The sequence below is a fragment of the Zootoca vivipara genome, chromosome 8 (assembly GCF_965207765.1).
Source record: "Zootoca vivipara chromosome 8, rZooViv2.hap1.1, whole genome shotgun sequence".
NCBI lineage: Eukaryota > Metazoa > Chordata > Lepidosauria > Squamata > Lacertidae > Zootoca > Zootoca vivipara.
In genome coordinates, this window is record NC_142591.1 from 69,107,777 (window position 1) to 69,129,667 (window position 21,891).

The window sequence follows — 21,891 nt, forward strand, 5'->3', positions numbered from 1 at the left end:
GAGTTGCTTAGATATATTAAACATTTTCTCTTGTTTGGCAAGTGAAACATAGATTTTGTTCACATAAGTCATGTAAAAATCATGCATTGCAGGAGCTGACAGTTTGAAACAGGAAAGATAGGGGCTGCACAAGGATTAAAAACAACTTTAATATCCAACAGCTTTTTCCATTAGGGTACAGAGAGTTGTAAACCAAGTTATGTAATAGCAAAGTGCATCCTAGCGCCAGTCATCATTGCATTCTACAGCTATGAAATGAAGATGGGAGCAAACATTTTAACATTTGTTAAGAGCTGTTTAAGTAAGACTTCAGTTTCCAAATTAATATGAAGGGTCATTTAAAACCCTAAATTAAAAATGAGCCACTTGGAAGTCATAGTTCAGGTGCTATGCAAGGATCATGTAGCCTTGACATGTGGTGAAAAAACAGTTTTGAGCAATATGTCTTATGTATGTCCAGGTTCTGTTATACTCCATTAGCCTCGGCCAGTTGAATCCTTGGAAAGGAATTCATCTCTTCCTCCAAGCTCTTGATGTGCGTCTTTTAGATTTCCAGTTTGAAAATTCACTGCATTCTCCAAAAAGTGATCCTGACACTGGAAAAAAGCAGATGAAGTTGGGTTCTGAAAGGCAATCATATCAGGAGAAACTGACTGAGTGAGAGGAAATGAGTGCAGCATTTTGGTTTCCCATTATGGATTTGAAACTTTTGGAAACGAGTCATTGCTTCCTACCTCCCTAAAAAGTTTCAGTCATTTCAGTTAGAGAAAATCTTTCAATATTGTGTATCCATCATAATGCATGGATCAACAAAAAGGAGGTGATAATCCTTTAAAATGTTTATTTACAGTGGACGCTCGGGTTGTGAACGTGATCCTTGCGGGAGGCACATTCACAACCCGAAATGTTCGCAACCTGCCGCGCTGCGTCTGCACACGCGCGGGTCGTGATTCGGCACTTCTGCACATGCACAAAGTGTGATTTAGCGCTTCTGTGCATGCACGAGCGCCAAAACCCAAAAGTAACCCGTTCAGGTGTCTTTAACCCAAGGTATGACTGTACTATATGAAATTGAGATATAATTTTGTTTTTCAACGTTTAACAAATATATAACAACTATTATTTATAGCAAAACGTGGAAATCCTTGCACTGTGTGTTACATATACTGATGTGTTTCAGGGGTTTTTTTATGCCTAACATTGGCTTTCTGACATGCTAGTAAAATGAGAAGTATTCAGGTCTCACTTGTGCTTTCCACTTGTGCTTTCCAATGTTCTGCAAACTCATTGCTTTACAAATTCATTTTTGGAACAATTAACATATAAAGAAGAAGCACTTGTATAATATATTTTTATAATTAAGGCATAATAAAGATTCTGAGTAAAAGGAGATAATACTCTTTCAAAATGTTCTTTGCTTTGTTTCTCTCACAAAGCAAGGAGGACAGATATATATATATATATATATATATATATATATATATATATATCACAGATAATATTAAGACTCCCCCTGTCTTAATTAATGGCATTAATGTATGAAACAAGTATGTTATTTCATAGTTGGGGACTTAGCAAATAAGAGGAGTAAGTTTGATAATCTTTTAAAAGTCCAGAATAAAATATGTGTTAGGTTCAGATATACATGCATATTAAACTTCAGTATTGTATCCTGAGTATGCTAAAATGTAGACTGTTTCAGCTGTTGCTTTTTGATGTTCCTTTGGTGAACTTTTTTGCTTTTTATTTCAAATGTTGGTCACAGGACAGATACTGGTCAGTGGGTGCTGAACACGGAATTATTGTCCAAACTGTATAACAAAAATTATTCCAATACGCCTAAAATGGTCAATGTCTGTATTAAGACATTTATCCAAAAATCTCAGGGCAGTTCACAGCATACAAATACAAGTTATCAGGAGGGAATCTCTACCCTGTCACTGTTAATGTCAAGCAAATGTACTTTTACTGACCAGTCCACAACCACCAGTGCAGTGACGCCAACAGTGGCTGTGATGTGCAATGGTACTGCTTTACATTGGAGTTGGGCTCTTTGATCTTGATTTTATGAACTACTATGCCATCATCATGCATGCAAGTACATGTGTGATCTGTGTTCCATGCCAAGGAACTTTCTTCCTTTGGCCACACTTATTTTTAATACAGGTACACCCATCCTGGAGGTTTGCCATGAAACTATCGAGTCCAAAGTGAAAAATTCCTCACCCCACCATAATGGTATGTTCCTTAACATTACAGAGATCCAGAGGAATCCAGTGTTCCATCTTTGGATAAAAAACTTAATCTTCACTTTAAAAAGCAATGTTATGAGCAATGTTAAGGATTACAGGTTTACATATTTTCTGCTTTGTTTTGTGTTTTCCCCCTTTAAATTCAATCTAAAATCTAGCAGAGTTCCTTCTCATGAAATTCATCACCTTCAAAATCCCCTCCTGGTAAAAGCTTGTTCCAAATTTAGTGTCAGCTTCTCTTGTTAATCAAATACAGAAGTTGACACATGTTCAAATCCTCACTTCACTTTGAGTCTACTTAATGCTTTTTTTTTAAAGAAACATGACAAATGGAGGATTAGTTCTTGAGCCAAATTGGGGATTATTGGCCTTTTTTAAACGCATAGTTTGGAATGGTTCATTGTTTAATAAAGAAATATGGGATATACTAAAGCACCTTGGCTCACTTGATACTAATTATAGCATAAGTGTTTCTTTAAGATGACCTATATCTTTCCATTAAGAATGATGGCTTTACAGAGCCAGCCAGTAATCTCTGTAGGGTTTTGTTCTGAATGCTGGGAAATGGATAGGGGGAAATTCTATGTCACCAGTTCTGCACGGTCAAGCAAAACGGATCTGGTTGCAGACACATTTTGACCAGGTCCTGAAGTACATTTTGAATGAAAAGCGGTGGGGAGGGGGAATCCTCTTGTATGTCAGACTAGTTCTCAAGAATCTCTTGTTTTGAGATGAATTCCGAATACTTTTACAGACACATTCTAGCTTATTGAAGTGAATCATTTTCTCACTTTCCTACCCACCTAGTGAAGAATACTATCGAAATACTTTTCCGCTGGTGGCAATTCCATGAATCAGTTGTCATACAATTAGAGATGAATGGGTTTCCTTTTTCTGGTTATTTTTTAAAATATATTTTGTTCTACATTTAATGCAACAGGTAATGGAATATATAGTAGGACAGAAATAATAGTTTCTGTTGGAATGATTAGATGATAGACAGGTTTGATATCCACAAGCATTTCTGCAAGTTTAAAAAATGAATGTGGAGCTGGAGTTAAACAGTACTGACTTTGCTTGAAAAGACTATAGGCAGTCGGGGTTGGAGCAAGACTGCTAAGTAAGTTGCATCACCTAAATATCATATTAAGTATTCCAAACAGTTTTAGCTAAATTCATTATACTACTGGAATAGGATAAAAAGCCTGTACTTCAAACCACCATCAGTAAGCCAAGAACAAACCTTGGCTATAGGTTCAGACATAACACTAAGCAAGGGATTATGGTTTGTTTCTCCCCAGCATTAGTGGGGAGGAGTAAAGTGGGTGTGATTGGCTCGTGAATGACCAAATGTTAACTGTGATTTATTGTAATGTCTGAATACTGGCAGTTTGTATGTCCTATAATATAGGGACAGTAGTGTGTGCTTTCTCTTTAAAGTAGTGGATTGTGCAAAGAATACTGAACTGTGTAGTTCACATCAGACCTTTTATGCTTGTGTGTGTGTGTGTGTGTGTGTGTGTGTGTGTAGGGAGCGAGCGAGCGAGCGAGCGAGAATATACTTATAACCAGTCAGGGCTCTAGGTGTTTGGGGCTATGATCTGACTTGGGTTGTTGAAGGAGATGAACGGCATCACATTTAGAGGGGTGTAATAAATGCCTGATTACTGTGGAGTCTCTTCAAACTGGTGATATGCAAACCAGTTGGGCAAGCACAGAAAGGTATTTTAAGTTATAACAACAGAAGATCTACAGAGTTCAGAATTTCACAAAGTTTCAAAGAAAAGCACCTTCAGTAAGAACATAACATGGGCTTTCAGTATAGACAATATAACTTAATATATCACTATCTAATGCAAATGGACAATATAACTTTAATATATTGATATCTAGCTGTAGTGTACTCAAAACATATTTTGAAGGGGTGTTTTTTTAAATTTATTTTTGAGGGTATTGAGGCTGCCAAACGAAGGGTGGTATTGAACAATTAAAATTCCTGGAGTTCAAGAAAGTTGCTTGGTTGTAGAGCAAGGAATTCCATCTACTGCATGATACAGGTGACCTTAGAACCTGGTATTACACACTCTCGACCAAACTTTGTAGTCCTCTGATGTGATCAAATGTCTGCTAGGAGTTCGTGCAAGATAATGATCAGTTTATACATGTGCTCTAGAAAAGGATATAAGGTTTCCCTTAGCAGGAGGCTTAGGGGTCTGAATGGCTTCTGTTGTGTGGGAATTCTGTGGTTTACAAATAGAGCAGCAGCCGCTGGAAAGTCTGATTCCAAACCATTTGAGGAGGCCCTCCTTGTGTGTTTCTGAAGGAATGGCATTCAGAGGTGGAAAGAAAGAACCCCTCTCATGGTAACGAACTGTCAGCTCTGTGGCTGTAAGTGAAGTCAGTTTTTATAAAAGCTGGATCAGTTGGCTCGGTAATTTGCCTGATGGCTTATGTTCCCAGACTAAAGTTTTAGGGTGTGACTCTTTGTTTCCCTATTACGAAGTTGTTAATTTGATGAAACAGCTGCCAGGTAGCTTGAAGTTGAAATAGTTGTGTTATAGGGAAACTGAAATGTTACAAAATTTTGTGTACTGTCAGAAAACCTTCGTACAGCATTGTTGTCATTCACAACAGGCAGAGGCAGCTTCAGCAAACCAAGACATCTATTTAGTTATGTAATTGCTACTTTAAATAGAATATTTTTTTCAAACCTGGGGGAAATTGTAGTGAAATATCTGTGGTGCCTGGATATCCCTGAGCCACAGAGCACATGAACTGATAGGGTGGCAGACCCCTAAAGATTAGCATCCCCTGCTGCTTTGTAATTATCGGAATCTGGACAGTCACTTATTTGGCTGAAATGATCCATACAGTTTTCACATGAAAAGTAAAACCTAGCAATGTGACAGCAAGAAGTTCTTAAATCTCTCAGCAGGATGTCATAGGGTATATTTATAAACTCCAGCCGAGCTGTTGCTCTGCAGTGGAATTCCTCCGGCATTGAGATAATAATTTGCACAGTCAAACTGCCTGCTTCACAAAAACCCAGGGAATTATGAGCACATAATCCTCTGTTAATGTCAACCCACAGACAGCAAGAAAGCGTAAGATTGCCATTCGAAAAGCCCAGGGGAAAAATGCAGAAGCCATCCGAGAGTTGAATGAGTATCTGGAACAGTGAGTGTTTTATAAGAATACGTCTTGTGTTTTGCTATTCTGATAAATCTTTTTTAATTAAAATGGAATTTACATTTGATTTACTACTTTTTCTTCCATGCTGTTCATTTTACAGAATTCTCCATGTTTTGTTTTGTTTTTAGATTTGTTGGTGACCAAGAAGCCTGGCATGAACTCGCAGAACTTTACATCAATGAACACGAGTAAGTTATTTGCGAAGCCTACTTCACAAAAGCTAAGGGTGTGGGGTTTTTTTATGTATAAGGAGGAAACTAGTAACTAAGGCATCTGTTGGGAAATTCACAATTTCATTTTAGTAGGATAAGCAATATACACATAAGTAGTCTTTTGTGGCTGTCAGGTCCCTTTATTTTCTTTTTTATTTAAATGACAGAAAATTGATTTTGTGTTTGTTTTAATAGTGATGGGAATAAATTTCACCTACTTGTCAGGGGGGGAAACCAGCTACAGACAGCTAGGGCCGACAGGTTAGCAACATTACTTAAATTGTTTTGCTACATGCAGGTACAAATGCTCTATATTTAAGAAGTGGCATGCATGAACTGCATGTAAGGGTTAGGCATTTTTTTTCTTCGAGGAAACATACTAATGATATGGTTTGAAAGTCTACTCTAGTGCTTTCTTCAAAATCGGAAAGTTTAAAATGGGTGTTTGCTCTCCTGGGTAAAAGACACCATGCAGTCAGGAATGTTGAGTGTTGGAGGAACTTTCTTATTGGATATTTAATGTTTTTGTTAGCTTTTTATTGCTTTAGTGACAAGAGGAAATCCCAGTGTGAGTGGATTAGCTCAAAGCCTTAGTTCGTTTTCTAATATCACGGCATTAATTCTGACCTTCATTCCATGGCAAATAATTGTGGTTTTCTTCCGTCTTTATTTTTTCTGCCCAGGCCTAAATTGTACTACAATATTTCCTTCCTTCCTTTTCAGAGAATAGGCAAATAATGAGATTCTCGGGAGAAAAGGCAGCCATTCCATTGGGTTTCAAAAAACAGCTCTGTTTCTCACAGTAGAAATAACATGAATTATTTGACAGTAGAATTTAATAGATAATTTTAGTGTTCATACTTCCAATGTGTGTCAAGAAATTGTCCTGCAACAAACATCCTAATATTTTGTGCAATATTTAGTACTATAATAAACTTTGTGGTCTCAGTTTAAGTCATACTCCGAGTAGACCCATGGAAATCAAGAGGCAATTAAGTCACTAATTGATTTCAGTAGGTCTACTGAGGACCAAGTAGGATGCCACCTTTTCTATTTAATTAAGAGTCAGCAAAATGTATGGAATCCATATTAGTTTGCTTACAGCCTGAAAAGCAGACTCTTGTACAACCTTAAAGAGTAATAATTTTATTGTGGCAGAAGCTTCCCTTTACTAAAGCCCGCATAGAAAAAATGGCTAATGTGTACACACATACACATTTTCAAAGTTTGTAAACATTAGGGGGGGGAAGGCAGGGTGGATAAAATTAAAGGCGACTTTAAAAAATAACGAAATAAGAACTTATTAATGCAAGCACATTAAAATCTATATTTGTATTAAAACTCACTTTACTTCTATCCAAAATATTGTTTTGGTAAATTATACTTATGACAATAAACCATGGGTGGGCAGATTTTTTTCTGTTGAGGGCCACATTTGCTTGGCCATAATCTGTTCAGCTACATACTGCCAGTGCGCAAGGCCAGAACCAATTATTTCTCTTTCTGACACTTGCTTCTGTTTAGCATTGTGCCGCACCCCACCCCCACTTTTTTTGCTTTCTTCCCATGGACTTCAAGTTCCCACCACTGTTAAAAAGCAAATAATACGAACGCATACTTCCCATCTCATAGAAAGTGCTGTTTTGTCCTGCAATTACCAAGTCTTGCTTCTAAATGTTCTACACAGAAAAGCAACAGTTTAGCAAAGAGTAAAGTGTGCTTAAGATAATTGATTTTAAATGGGTTCAGCCACACCTAGCGTTGTGCTTGATTGGGTAGTGTTCAGCTTAGTTTTACTCAAGAGTAGAGCTGTTGAAATTAGTGGACCTAACTTAAATCATGTTCATCAATTCCAGTGGGTCTACTGTGGATCAAACTTATTTGAATACCACCCTTTGTCTTTAAATGATCTTGGTTAATGTGTCCTTCTAACTGCAGAGAATGTGCCAAGGACAAATCTGTTATGCACTAGTGACTCACCTGTTGCTAAGATTATAGAATTCCTGGGTGTCAGAGGATGTGGGCTGCATGAGCAAAGGTTTTGGCATATGTCCATAGACTATTGCAATAATTTGTATGTAGATCAGCTTTGAAAACAGTCTGGAAAATGCAGCTGAACCAAACGGGGGTTGCAAGACTCTTAATCTGGCCTGGGCAGTCTGATCATATTCCAGTGATTTACAAGCTGCACTTGCTCCCAGTCCTAAAACTTGGGACCTGGACATTTGAAATAACACCTCCCACTTGTATTTACCTCATCCTTCCTCTTCAGAGGGGGATTGTCCAGGGCCTGTCAAATGAAGTGATGGGGTTGTAGTCCAGCAAAATCTAGAAGGCACAATGTTGGCTATCCATGCTTCAAATCAATCCACCAGACCAAGAGACCATGGTAGTATCTGATATCAGATTGTCTTCAATAAACAGCAAGGCTTTTTGTGTGGTGGCTCTGTTTTTAAATGAATTTTTGAAGGCCAGCCTGAGGTCTTGCTTTTAAGAGTAAAGGTGGTGTTTTTCTGTTGCCTTTGTAAGCCTGACTGCTGCTTGCTCTTGTAATCATTTTGAATTTTAGCATCACTTTTGAAGGTTTTTAATTGTTCAGCTTTATGTAGGTGCTATAGGAACCATTGTTTGAAAGATAACTAGAAATATAATAACTAATTAGCACAATTATATGGGTTTGGGGCTTGCATTTGCTGCGGTAATGTGCAATAGTGTCTGAGTGCACATTCTTACCTTCTGCCTTAGCTAAGGCTTATGGGAATGAAGGGCACAGATCTTAGCTACCCTGGTGAAAATGTTTAGCAATAATTAATGACTGGATACTAAAACTGGCTTGGATCTAACCATTTTCGAGTTACAGTTTGCCACACGTCTTCTGGTGCATGTCTTTGAAACACTTGTTGGTCATATTCTTGTGAAATCATCCGTGCATTGATATTGCTGGCAGCAGCTTAACAGCAAATGCACTCCTTTCCCAGGTGTTGCAATTGGAGGAATCACCGCTGGCTGAGTCCTTGCACAGCCTAGTTTCAGTCAGATGGGTGGGGTGCAAATAGGGTTGCCATATTTCAAAATGCGAAAATCTGGACACAAAAGTTGTTGGGATTATTTCGGTTTTTTGCAAAATTAAGTTTTTGAGCTATTTTTAAGGGAATTCACCAAAATCTACAATTCCGACATCCATTGCCATACATACAGATTTTCCCGGACATTTCAGCAATTTACGCCCAGCAAGTAAATTATTTTACTCACGTATTATTATATTCACCTTTCTCCACATGGCCCTATATATTGGAAGATATGGTCATGAGAAGAAAAATGTCCCACACATAGTAGGTTCAAGTGTTGCATAGCAGGGGGGAGGTGGAGAGAGTAGAAGTGTGAACAAGTTTCAGGAGTGTAGTGTTTTCTCCTCTTCTGCTGTAGTGTGTGGAGTGGGACCGGTAAAGCTCATATATCGTGGGATAATGAGCCTCAGATGGGCCCTGGAGCCATGTGTCTTGCTTGTGAGTGAGGTTTGTGAGTCCCTCTTTGCATATTAACATCAGAAGATTATAAAGCAGAAACTGCACTACCTGTGCTTTTGCTTTCTCTTCTGTAAGAAAAAAAACCTTTTAGTATAAAAACTTCTCTATTGCTGTGCTCCTGTTACTGCGCTAGTGGTGATAGTACTACTACTACTACTACTACTACTAATAATAATAATAATAATACGCTAATAATAATAATGGTGTGATTTTCTGGTTTTGTTTTTCAGTTATGCAAAGGCAGCCTTTTGCTTGGAGGAACTCATGATGGCTAACCCCCACAACCACTTATATTGCCAGCAATTTGCAGAGGTGAGTATTTCAGGACAGTCTGGGTAGCGAGCAGTTGTCTTTGCTCAGTGGCCAGTTGGCAAGGCATGTTGTTCCTGCAGTCTGCCCACTTGTTGTCTCCCATGACTTCTACTACATTCTTTTTTTGTACCACTGGCTTGCATCCTCATATTTGGTTGTACTCAGACGTTTTGTTTTCCAATAATTGTCATCCTGGTGTTTTTTTTTAATGGTTCACTTAAGCATCAAATACCCCTTACATCTTTTAACTCCATTCTTCAAGCTGAATTAGTCTGGTACTATTTTCACTCTCAGAGGAAAAGCTCGTGTTTCCATTTCTGGGATTTATTATATAAGTGGCACAACTTTTCATAATGTTAAAGTAAACTTGCTCATCAATCTTACATTTGAAATAGGTTAAATATACCCAAGGAGGGCTTGAAAACCTTGAGCTCTCAAGAAAATATTTTGCACAGGCGTTGAAGCTGAACAACAGAAACATGAGAGCATTATTTGGACTTTATATGGTGAGTATGAAGGCATTTAATTTCCCAAAAAATAATCAATTTGATATTTAAAGTTATGTAAGTTGAGTTGAGACAGAAAAATATGCCATGCTCCTTGATGCAAGTGTGATGTCAGGTGTGATGCATAAGTCGGGTTTGGCTTATTTATTCCTAGCCTTAGCAAACTTTATATAACACCAATAAATAAAGCAGCTTTTCTCTTCGTATCATTATAGGCAAGCACATCTTAGTGTCATTGAAGTATTAAATCAGTTATTTAATTTAGCAATTCTATTTCAAGTACAGTACAAAAGTATTTAGCTGAAGCATTAAGGCAGCTAAAAATTCCTACTAATTTAATTGTTCTAGAGCTTCTTGCAAATTTTCAATAGGATCTTTAAAATGGATCTGTTAGAGCAGGCATCCGCAAACTGCAGCTCTCCAGATGTTTTGGCCTACAACTCCCATGATCCCTAGCTAACAGGACCAGTGGTCAGGGAAGATGGGAACTGTAGTCCAAAACATCTGGAGGGCCGAAGTTTGGGGATGCCTGCGTTAGAAAGACAGACTTGTGAAGTTTTTTTACTCTTAGCGTAAATATACCTTATTTTACTGCATGAAAAGTTCTGAGTATGTGCGTGCCAAAGTACTTCCACCTCCTCCTCCGTCCTTTTTCTTCTGACCTTATTTTGGTACCTTCAAGAATTCTGAGACACTAAGACTTATTCTCTCCATTGTGCATGATGATTTCCTATACAGATAAAATTTCAGTGCAAGAAAACCGTCCTTAAACTATCATATCATAAGTGCACAGATCTATTTCATTCTATGCCCAAGTACTGTACATTTCCATCCATACTCTTACATTGCAAGAGCCACACATATTGTTTCCACTTGTTGTGGGTCAGGCTTCTCATGTGGTTGCTGCTCTACTTGCATGTCAAGAATGGGAGCTATGATATATGATCCTTCCTTTTCTTCCTCCTTCTGAATGTCCTGTTAGGGAACTGGGCATGAGGACCACAGAGAAGCAACAGCACTGAGGTTGCCTTCTTGACGCTAAGTTCTTGGGAGATAAACGCAAGACTATAATTGGAAAAACCTTAAACCTTCTTGGGGGTGGGGAGGCCCTCTTTTGCATTCAACTTAAAGAACCAAGTTTATCACCAAATGTACTCTGGGGTGAACCACCATTTGTATTCTTGTTCTGTTGTGCTAAGAACAGATGATGTGCATACAGCTGCTGTAGTGACAAAGCTTTCTAAAAAAAAGGCATTAAGTAAAGGATTCTCAGTACAGTATTTGAAGTGCTGATTTCCAACTTACACACTTTTTATAATAGTGCTACAAATTCCTTCTAATGTCACTTAAACAGCAATGCTATAGAATTTATAATAGGGATACTTAACGATTAAAGCATTTTTTTTATTGCTGTCAGTATAGAGGATCACATAATGACTTATCTTTTGAAACTGCAGATGAAACCTTTTCCCTCTCAAGGTCTGTGGTGACACTTGCTTTTTACTACCTGTTGACAAGATTTGAGGTTCTGTAATGCTGCCATATCAAATAAAAGTTTCCATAGAACCAGCAGTAAGGATGCACCGTCCAAATGTCAGCATTTTCTGGAAACAAGATCATGCCTGCTTTGTGCATGTTAACAGCAATTCTTCTTTTGAAGTTGTTCTTACATTTTGTGTTTTAGAACTTGTAACTTAAATAGCATGATATTCATGAACATTCAGGCCTTCGGTTTTAGAAGTTTTGCTTCCAAGTTTTCTGAATTCTTAAGGGTATGGCTGGAATCCAGAGAGCTGCTTTCGACGCACCTCAGGGCTTGCGAGCGCATCATGAACGTTTGAGTTTGTCTTTGAACAGCAGATCCCTATGCAATAGACAAACTGATTTAGACATTGCCCTGCCTCTCAAAAGTGTTTTGCCAAGTGGCATGGGGAACTGCTGTTTGCAGAGATATTAAAAGTTCACTGCTGCGCCTACCTTGAACAAGAGAGAGAGAGAGAGACTAGCAGAACCACAACGTCCAATTTCTTACTTGTTTATTTTGTTATTGAAAACCGTTAACTTAAAATGTATTGTAGTTTTTGCTTTAATGTGTTTTATTTTAATACCTGTGCCCACATTTTTCCTGTTGCACTGTTTCATCATGTTCCATGTGTGTTCAGTATTCAGGTTTATTTTGCAAGATTCTATTGCTGATTTGTTTTTGTTTCTTGTTTTCTTTCTAGTCTGCCAGCCATATTGCTTCCAATTCCAAGGCAAGTGCAAAAATGAAAAAAGATAATATGAAGTATGCTGGTTGGGCAGCAAACCAAATAAATAGAGCTTACCAGGTGAGTATTGTGTTAAAACTCTGATATGCTTCATGCACCACATTACAATAGACCTTTTCACCTTGTTTGCCTATGTAGTAGGCAAGTGGAATGGGGAGGCAGGGGTGTGTGATAAAGTCATAAAGAGGCCATGCAGATTTCAGAGAGTTAAATAACATAAGGACAAAAGGAATTTTATTTTGTTTTTCATCTTTTTAGAGGATATGAATATATTGCAAAAGTTGTCTAACCTTTGAGTGTATAGTCTGAAGGAATCCTTGTGCATCCATGTGTGCATAAATTAAGTGTCTGCTCAGCTATAAATATAATTAATTGCTGGCAACATTACCATATTGCACTATTGCAGTTTGACTGCAAATCCAGTAACTTGCCTTAGTTTGATTTAAAAAGTTTGATAAAAGAAGCTATTATTTATGGGATATTTGGTTGGATTTAATTGCTTAGCTTTAATCAGTCTTGAGATGTTTTGAACTGTTCCTCTGATTCTGTTAAATTGATGGTATATATAATTTATCTCTGAAGATCGCAGTGTAAATTTGAAAACACTGCTTGTATTTTATTTTATTTTTTATTTTTTTAAACTTATGGTCCAATTCCATAGTTATGTTGGAGCTGGATCAAAATAATTGCAAATTGGCCCCTCTCTCAGTTGATACTTACCAGAACAGTTCACATTTTACACAACTAAAATGTATTTAAAACAAATGTCAGAACTTCTTTGTGACTTCATATGTTTGTGATGTATTGCATACTTCAGCTGTATTTTAGCAGAAAAGTGACAAATACCATATCTAGCTGAAAACTGCAAGGGGAATTTCAGTATGCAAGATACAATTACGTAAATTAGAAGTTGGCCAAAATTTCAAGTTAACACCCTACTCGGGCAAAATGTACTATAAGAATCTTTACTGAATAAAGACCAAATCCTGGTTGAGCTTTGCGTATTGTATGGTTTGGTCTGTTTCTATATTTGCACTGAAACTACTGAAGAGCCTGAAGCAAAAGGGCTGAAAAATTGGTAGGTGGCTTTCTTCACATTGAGCTAATCTGTTCTCAATAACTACTATTCTGCTAAAGGTTGCAATCTTGCAAATGAAAAAAAAAAGAATATGCCAAATGATTCTGTTAAGGGGACTCGTATCCTGTATGGCAAAGGTGGCTAGTCCCCAGTTCAGGGGCCTGGTCCAATCTCCCAAGCGATTCTCTCCCCTCCCTCAAAAAACCCCCATCCATTTTGGCAGCTGCAGGAAAAAAAAACAAATCAAGTAGACACAGTGTGGAGGTGAGTAGAGGCTAGTGCCCTAATGGTTGCCACCTCTTGTTGATCCAGTTGTGTGGATCAGCTCAGGAGGGGCAGTGTGTGTGTGTGTTGTAATGAAAGAGTGTGGGATCACCACACCCACTTTTGGCCACATGTACTTTTGGCATGCAGCTCCAAGTGGGTTGGATAAGGGTGAATGCAGCCCTTAAAACAAATAATAATAATATTTTGTAGGTTGTAGTGTGGCCACTATGGAATTTAAGGGGAAAGAACCAGGTTTTCATAAGTGTTTGAGGCCCTTAAATTAACTGCACTAATTAATTGTGAACTAATGACATAAACTACAATATATCTAAATCACTAAAACTGAAGAATCCTCGCTTGTGTTCTGTGTGCTTAACATCAAGGCAAAATATAGGTTCCTATTCCTTCAATTAGTTTATTGTGTCTGTAATGGAAGCATTTTAGCAGAGTGGTGCAAGTTTGATTAACGTTAAGTGTGTTTTTTTAAGCCCTTAATATGATCCACTCAGTAATTTCACTGATAAATGCTTTTGGACACATGACTAAATTCTCTAGCGTTAGGCATCCACATGTTGTTTATTAGCGGTGAGGTGATTCTGTTACAAACCATTCGGGACAGAAAATTTAATCATGATTTCAGAGAGATGGGGAAGTAAAAGCTTTGTCATCGGCTGAATTGGTGCCTAATGCTGGAGTACACAAAAATAATTGGTCATAAACTAGAATTCGAAGTGATTTAGATGTCCAACTAGGCTTTTATTGATTGTGACACCATTGGGCTTTGTTTGTTCTAACTTGAAAACTTGAAACTTATGCCAATGTCATTAAAGGGAGCCATTTTTCAAGTTAACAAGGGTCTTTCCTCCTGTTACTGTCTTATGTCAGATCTGTCCTAAGTGTCCCTAAAACGGAATAGGCATAGTACTAATTATTTTGAACTCCCCAGTTTTCAAATCAAGCAGTTTTCAAATCAAGCACAAGGTCTTTGAGATTTTTCTATAATTAGTTTCTTAAGCAGTTAAATCTCTGTAAATATATGGTTGGGGCTGCCTACACACACACACACACACACACACACACACACACACACACACACACACCTGGCCCCATTTTTCACCTTCAGTCTTTAAGATTTGGGGTTAAGGTTACTTAATCTTTGAAAATGGTCCAAGGGGGTCAAAGGCAGGTTAACAATTCTTCCGTCTCTTGTTCCAGCTGGAATATTACCTGTCTTACCACAAAATTTTGTCATCGGGTCATGAGACATTTGCTAAATTGCGTTAATTATGAGGGAAAAGGAACACATCATAAATCAGGAAATCTAGTATGCAGGTCGGCCATGGTACTTGAAGGGGGGGGGAGAGCATTAAACTGGAAATTTATTGGGTGTTTAGATGTTAATGTTAGTTTGAGAATAGGCCATGAAAAAAAAATTAGATAGTGGCAAGCCCTTGAAAAGAAATTACACCTACAAAGGAATGGTATAATCCCCCCCCCCATGTTAAAATATAGCAATACAAGTAGACCAAATTACCAGTTAGGAACTTTTTTGACATAAGCCTACTTTAAAATAAATAAATAAATAAAAACATTTATAAACCGTTTAATTTTTAAGACCAAAAACTGTCTGAAATGAATGGAACGTGAACATCTTAGTACAATTCCTGTTTACATCCACCTGAATAATTCTTAGTAGAATGTATCATTAGCTGGTAAATCTTCCGCAAATGATGAAGAAAGTGCTGGAGCTAGCTAATTGTAGGTACAATCCACTCAGCTGTTCTCCTGTGTCCTTTGAAAGGTATTAGAGCCATTCAGGAGTGTCATTGCACTTTGCCATTTGTATGTATGGCCTGTTAACACACAGCGTATTTCCCACTGGGGTTTGCCCCTTGAAGTTTGGATGGAATAGTCCACCCATTTATCACTGCTATAGCCATATGTTTGCCCGTATAAACAAACAGCAAACTGTAAGACATTTAGTTGGTTGCATGTAAAAACCACCATGTGTGCCAAGATCTCTCTCTTTTCATTTAGAGCCTTGCATTATAATGACAGATCACAATCAAATAAAACGATATGATTTACTATCCTGCCGTTCAAGTCCCCATATTGAGTCACGGAATGACAACATTGCTGTAGTAAATGTTGCTAAATGAAACTCAAGTGGTTTTTCTGTAATTTAAATAGAAGCTTATTAACTTTGGAGTACCATAGCCAAATCTTTTCGTGCTGAGAAATATTAGTGTTACCAAAGCTGAGTCACTCTAAATGTTAAAATGTTGATGTTTCAAGTCTGGTAGCTGTTTCCTTTTTTCTAGTAAGTAGGTACAACAGTTACTTTGTTAACATTAAAATTGTTTCGTCTTCAGCATTTCTTTAACATTTTAGGTAAACATTCTGTCAGCGTATCTCTTTTTCTTTTTCTTGTTAATTATAGTTCCGTTTCCTTTTTACACAGTGCAGTTGTTGACATGATGTTGGATAGAATATTCAGCAGGAGACAATGTTGACAGCTCTAAAAAGTGTTTAAACAACATCAGAAAGAAAGCAAACACTTAACTTGCTCTGTGTTGAATCCAGATTAAGTTAGGGAAATATCATTCCCATGTATATCAGTTGGACAAGTTAGTAATGTCTTATGCTGCAATCTACACCCCACTTACCTGGGAGTAAGTCTCACTGAATTCAATAGGACTCCTCAGTAGACATGGTTAGGATTGTGGAGAGTGGCAGACAAAGATGATGGAATATGCAGAATTAGCGAGACTGACTAGCAGGATTCGAAACCAGAGGGAGACAAGGTTTCTAAGAGACTGGAGTAAATTTGTGGATTATATGGAAAAGAACTGTAGAAGCTTAAAGACACTTGCAGGCTTAAAATAAATCCTACGAATTGACTTTAAGGACTAGATATAAAGGAACTGCGAGATAAGAACTGATTAGAAAACCTATTGAGGGGAGGGAGGGAAGTCAAGCTCGGCAGAGCATTCTTAATAGAAGATTGTGAGAAGAGTAAAAAGTGATGTATGTATTGTGTTGTTTTGAATGTTTGTTTGTTTTGTTTAATGTCTTTAAATGTGTTTAATTGGAAAATCTAATAAAATGTTATTTAAAAAAAAGGATTGTGCTGTTAGTTCCCATTGATTTCACTGTGATTTAAGATAACTAAGTCTGAATCAAGTCTTTTGAATCATACATATGTCCACCACATGGAAAGAAAGTTGAGGTATGGACATGTATGAAACAAAACAATCGAATAATAAAATACTTGCACAATAAAATACAAATATAGTATTGGTATCTGAAGAAGTGTGCATGCACACGAAAGCTCATACCAATGACAAGGTGGCGCTGTGGTTAAACCACTGAGCCTAGGGCTTGCTGATCAGAAGGTCGGCGGTTCGAATCCCTGTGACGGGGTGAGCTCCCGTTGCTTGGTCCCAGCTCCTGCCAACCTAGCAGTTCGAAAGCACATCAAAATGCAAGTAGATAAATAGGAACCGCTACAGCGGGAAGGTAAACGGCGTTTCCATGTGCTGCTCTGGTTTGCCAGAAGCGGCTTGGTCATGCTGGCCACATGACCTGGAAGCTATACGCCGGCTCCCTCGGCCAATAATGCGAGATGAGCGCGCAACCCCAGAGTCGGTCACAACTGGACCTAATGGTCAGGGGTCCCTTTACCTTTACCTTTTAAGGTGCTACTGGAAAGAATTTTTTTATTTTGTTTCAAATATAGTATTAGTAATTTTATTTTTATTGACCTTGAGTCATAACAAAAATAAATCTGTACAGTATGTACATTTCGGTGTTATAGATGTAAAACAAAATCAAAAAACAAAAGGTATAAGTAAAAACATTTGTATTGATAAAACACTAGCAACCACTTATGGGTCACTGCACAGATCAAGTCTACAGCTGGTTTCATAAGTGTCAAAAACAATGTTGATATTTAGCTACGGCTAATACAAAGCATGCTGTTAATCTGGTTATGTCTTTGTATGAATTTGTCAGATTTCTGCAAATCCAACCAATATTGCCACCTCTCCTGAAACCAACAGTCAAATTTACAATGCATTTTGTCCAAGATGTTTAATAAATTCAAACTCAATCTCCTTGTCTGCTCAGGATATGAAAAGAACTAGTGAGCTTAAATGAGAATAATGATACTTAACATGTATATATTGTGTCTGAACCATTGTACATATATCATTTCAGTAATTCTTGGAACAATCCTGTAATGTTGGTACTAATAGTATCCCTTCTCATGATGTGAGGCTAAGACTCAGAGACAGAACCTAGTGTGTTCATGGTAGAAGTGAGGTTTCAAACTAGGGATTTCTTCTTCAACTCATGTGTGTTCACATCTACGATTTTGGTTAAATATAAATAAACACTAAAGGCTGGGTCGAAGTGTGAGTTGTAGACATTTTTGTTGTGCAAGGGAGAAATCTACAATTTTTGGTAGCTGCCTACCCTGTTCTTGAAAGGCTTTTAATCTTTAAGAACTGCTTATGGGGTACCACTGGAAGCTGAAGCTTGCAAGAGATAGTGGGAATCTTTTTACATGGAAAGAACTCTGTTCAATGTTGTGACCCAACCCTACAAAACTAACATAGTAGATTAGAGTAGTGGCGGAAGCAGAGATTCCTACTAGCCCCTCACAGGTTCTTAGATGTTCAATCTGCCACTCACTCCTTTTGCATTCTGTAGGCATCACACAAGAGGGGACATAAAATGGGCATTTTTACAGTCAAATCTTGGTACTGGTTTTTAATGGAATATTTCTGCGGTAGGAGATTCCTCGTGCAGTCTTGGCAATTTTGGTGGTGATGTACCCTATTGTGACTTTTCATTACTTGGTTTTGTAAAACAAGTGTTAATCTTTCTTTTCCCTTAGTATGCTGGTCGCAGTAAGAAGGAGACGAAGTACTCTCTGAAAGCTGTAGAAGACATGTTGGAGGCCCTGCAGATTACCCAGTCGTAAATGATAGCGAAGCTACCCAGTGATAGATTTTCTTTCCTCAGCTCCATGTCCAAACTCAAATTATCTAAGAGTTATGTTAATTTTAAATTCCCAGTTGTGTTAACAGTGGTTTCATGTTAGTGAAAGTGACTCTCTTAAATAATGTGTTTTATAAAAGATATAAAATTCCTATTTATTGCTGCTATGATGAAAAGCCACTGAAATGAATAAAAAGAATAAATTTATTGAACATCAGTCTCTTCAGATCTTGTATGTACAGTAAATGCTTAAGCCATAACATGATGTAGAAATAAACTTAAGTGATGATAAAGCAGAATTATTTATTGAACATATGTAGGAGTGCTGGAGACTTGTGCTTAAAAATGAATACCATATGGGGCATAAAATGTTCTAACAGAACAGTTGATGAAGCTGCGGTAAAGTTATACATGCACTAAGCAGTTCTTTACCGAACAAGGGCTGACCTTATATTTCCTCCTGAACACATCGTATTTGCAAAATAATGGTAATATCAATGTTATTGCTATGCCTTTCTGTTCTAAGATAGTAGTTAAAAATAAGTGTGTCTGTTCATTAGATCTTATGGGAATCAATATCGATAACAATAATAATAACAACTGTGTCCAAAACTATAAAGACAAAGCAAAGATTTTTAAAAAGTTGAAACCATCAAATATCCTCATAGCTAAATGATTTCAAGGCAGCCCTGTCTCCATGCTGCTACAAAGGTCACTACACAGACCGAGGAACTTTTTAGGCTTAGGATCTTTCTAGTCACTGATTCCCACACTACAGTGTTTTAGAAGTGGGATCAAATGGATAGATATATACACAAGTGTGGTTAAAAAAACCCATCAGAGCATATATTTTAACATTGGTTTCTTTAAGTAGGTTGAATCTGAATCTACTTCATTTGCTGGTCTGTAGTAAACAACCCAGTTTTGCTCTGTTCTGTTTGTCTCAGATTCTATTCATTTCTTTTGAGTGAAAGGTGTATCAAAGGCTGTAGAAAAACAGAGTCAAAAGACAATATTTTAGCTTCGATTCTCAGCCCTACATGTGGATATCTGCAGTAAATTGAATACTAGTTATTGATCCTGTTCATAGCTTTGGGGAGAAGCAGCACTTTGGTGAGAAAAAGTAATGCTTTATTTTCCAGTTCTAGGTGTTCGTTTAAAGCAGGACGCATGCAACTCCTCCTGGACTAGGAACATTTCCAGGTCTAAATACAGTACAGTACTAAAGCAAACTGTTGGAATTTACTATGAACACAACCTTTGTGTACAAGGTGCAAAGCTTCTGCCAGCAAGAGGGTGCAGCTTGTTGTTTTCATTGGAACTGTGGTATAGAGGAGCAGAAATGCACAGAATGTTTTCACTGCTATGAGCAAGGGGGTAATTTCCACCTCGGAGACAGGGAGGTGCAGTGGGAGATGCTCAACAAATTACTATTGCATACTTAAATGAATTTGATTTAATTGGGCAAGGGACTAAAACGATATGCATATAACCAAGGGAAGCTTGCAGTTTTGTTTCATAGCTTGAAGTCCTCAAGCAATAAAGCATATTAGCAAGCCAATAGTTTATACATTTTGTGCTCCCTCATTTTAGATGGAGTTAACACTGTAGGCTAGTTTAGACATGCCATGCTATGATTTTGTGGTATGTGGGCAGGTTTTTAGTGACTCTTGGATTCACTCTCTTCCATGATCCCCTTCTCCCCTGGTTTGCAGCAAACCACAGTTTGCTTGGGAGAGGGGTGTATGGACTAGCTGGCACACTGGTTTGCACTTTCCCTGCAAACCAGGACTGGGAACGACAATTTGATCCAATTATTATTATTATTATTATTATTATTATTATTATTATTATTATTATTATAAATGTATTTGAACATAGAAGGTGATGGCTGACCGAGTTGTACTCTGAGCAGATCCACTGAAATCAATGCCATGACTATTCTACATTAATTTAAATGGTTCTGCTCTGAACCATACCTAAAGTGAAGTAGGTAGTGAGCCTTACTTATCAGCAAAAGGGGTGGGAAGGTGAGGAGTGATGAACCACCTATTTCGCTCACTCTCCAGGACCTCTTAGCCCAAGATTGCTACCACTATTGACACTTTGCTTAGGAGAAAAGTACTTGGGAGACAAAAGTTGTGGAAGGGAACTGCACTCACCCTCTGGCCTCTCACACTATTAAAATTGAATACTTCCCCTTCTCCGTTATTTGGTTTCTTCTTTGAGCTTAGGTAGCTTGGACTGGCAAGCTAAAATGATGCTTGAGAGTGACATTCACTTACCTAAATAAAAAAATTCCTTCCAGTAGCACCTTAGAGACCAACTAAGTTTGTCATTGGTCATCTGAAGAAGTGTGCATGCACACAAAAGCTCATACCAATAACAAACTTACTTAGTCTCTAAGGTGCTACTGGAAGGAATTTTTTTTATTTTGTTTCGACTACTGCAGACCAACACGGCTACCTACCTGTAACTATTCACTTACCTACTACTGTTGCATTTGAGCTACGTTGCTGGAAAAGCTGTAGTTGACTTTGCTGCAAATGCATTGGGAGAGTGCTCCATCTAGAGGACTGAAGTGCATAAATGCTGGGTGTTGTTTTAATTTTTTAAAAAATCCCAATTTGCATTTCTAAAACTACCAATTTTTTCAAAGCTCCCGAGCTTTCTGTTTGTAATGCAACATTTCAAAATGTTGTATAAGCCACCCAGAGTGGGAAACGTTAAATAAGTAGACTAGCTGTTGGAAGGATTCCTTGCATATGCTCACAGGTAATGTAATTAGCTTTAATAATGTAGTTGGGATGCTGGTGGTTTTACCTCCCAGTGAGTTTTCAGTGCTTCCGCTGCCTGATCCAATTGCTAGTCTTCCCCAACTTACTTCTGGGTGTGGTTGGACTATAGCTCTGTTACCAATGGTCAGGGATGAAGGGAACCATAGTCAAGAACATCTGGAGAGCACCAGGATGTGGAACGTTGCATTATGCAACTTTTTTTTATATAAAAAAAGCTGCTCAAAACTCCAAATTTTAAATTGGGTAAAAGAAGCATGAAACTGGATTCTGGGGTTACCCATTAATCCCCAAAGCTCAAATTTTATTTATTTACTTGAAATACTGTATTTTTCCATGTATAAGACTATATTTCCCCCCCCCAAAAAATTTAAGTTTAAAATTGGGGGTCGCCTTATACACAGAATGTTGCAATTAAATATATTGTTGTTGTTGTTGTTTAGTTGTTTAGTCGTGTCCGACTTCGTGACCCCATG

At 37.8% G+C, this 21,891-nt stretch overlaps 1 protein-coding gene across 1 annotated transcript in view; it reads left to right on the forward strand.

Moving 5' to 3' along the window:
- EMC2 (ER membrane protein complex subunit 2) overlaps positions 1 to 18,832 on the forward strand; it is a 41,010-nt gene extending 22,178 nt beyond the window's left edge. The window contains exons 6-11 of the mRNA XM_035125121.3: positions 5,344 to 5,429; positions 5,573 to 5,632; positions 9,414 to 9,495; positions 9,891 to 10,001; positions 12,227 to 12,331; positions 18,517 to 18,832. Coding sequence (XP_034981012.1) covers positions 5,344 to 5,429; positions 5,573 to 5,632; positions 9,414 to 9,495; positions 9,891 to 10,001; positions 12,227 to 12,331; positions 18,517 to 18,603 — 531 coding nt within the window. The 3' untranslated portion in view covers positions 18,604 to 18,832. The remainder of the gene's footprint in view (positions 1 to 5,343; positions 5,430 to 5,572; positions 5,633 to 9,413; positions 9,496 to 9,890; positions 10,002 to 12,226; positions 12,332 to 18,516) is intronic.
- Positions 18,833 to 21,891: the final 3,059 nt, after the last annotated feature.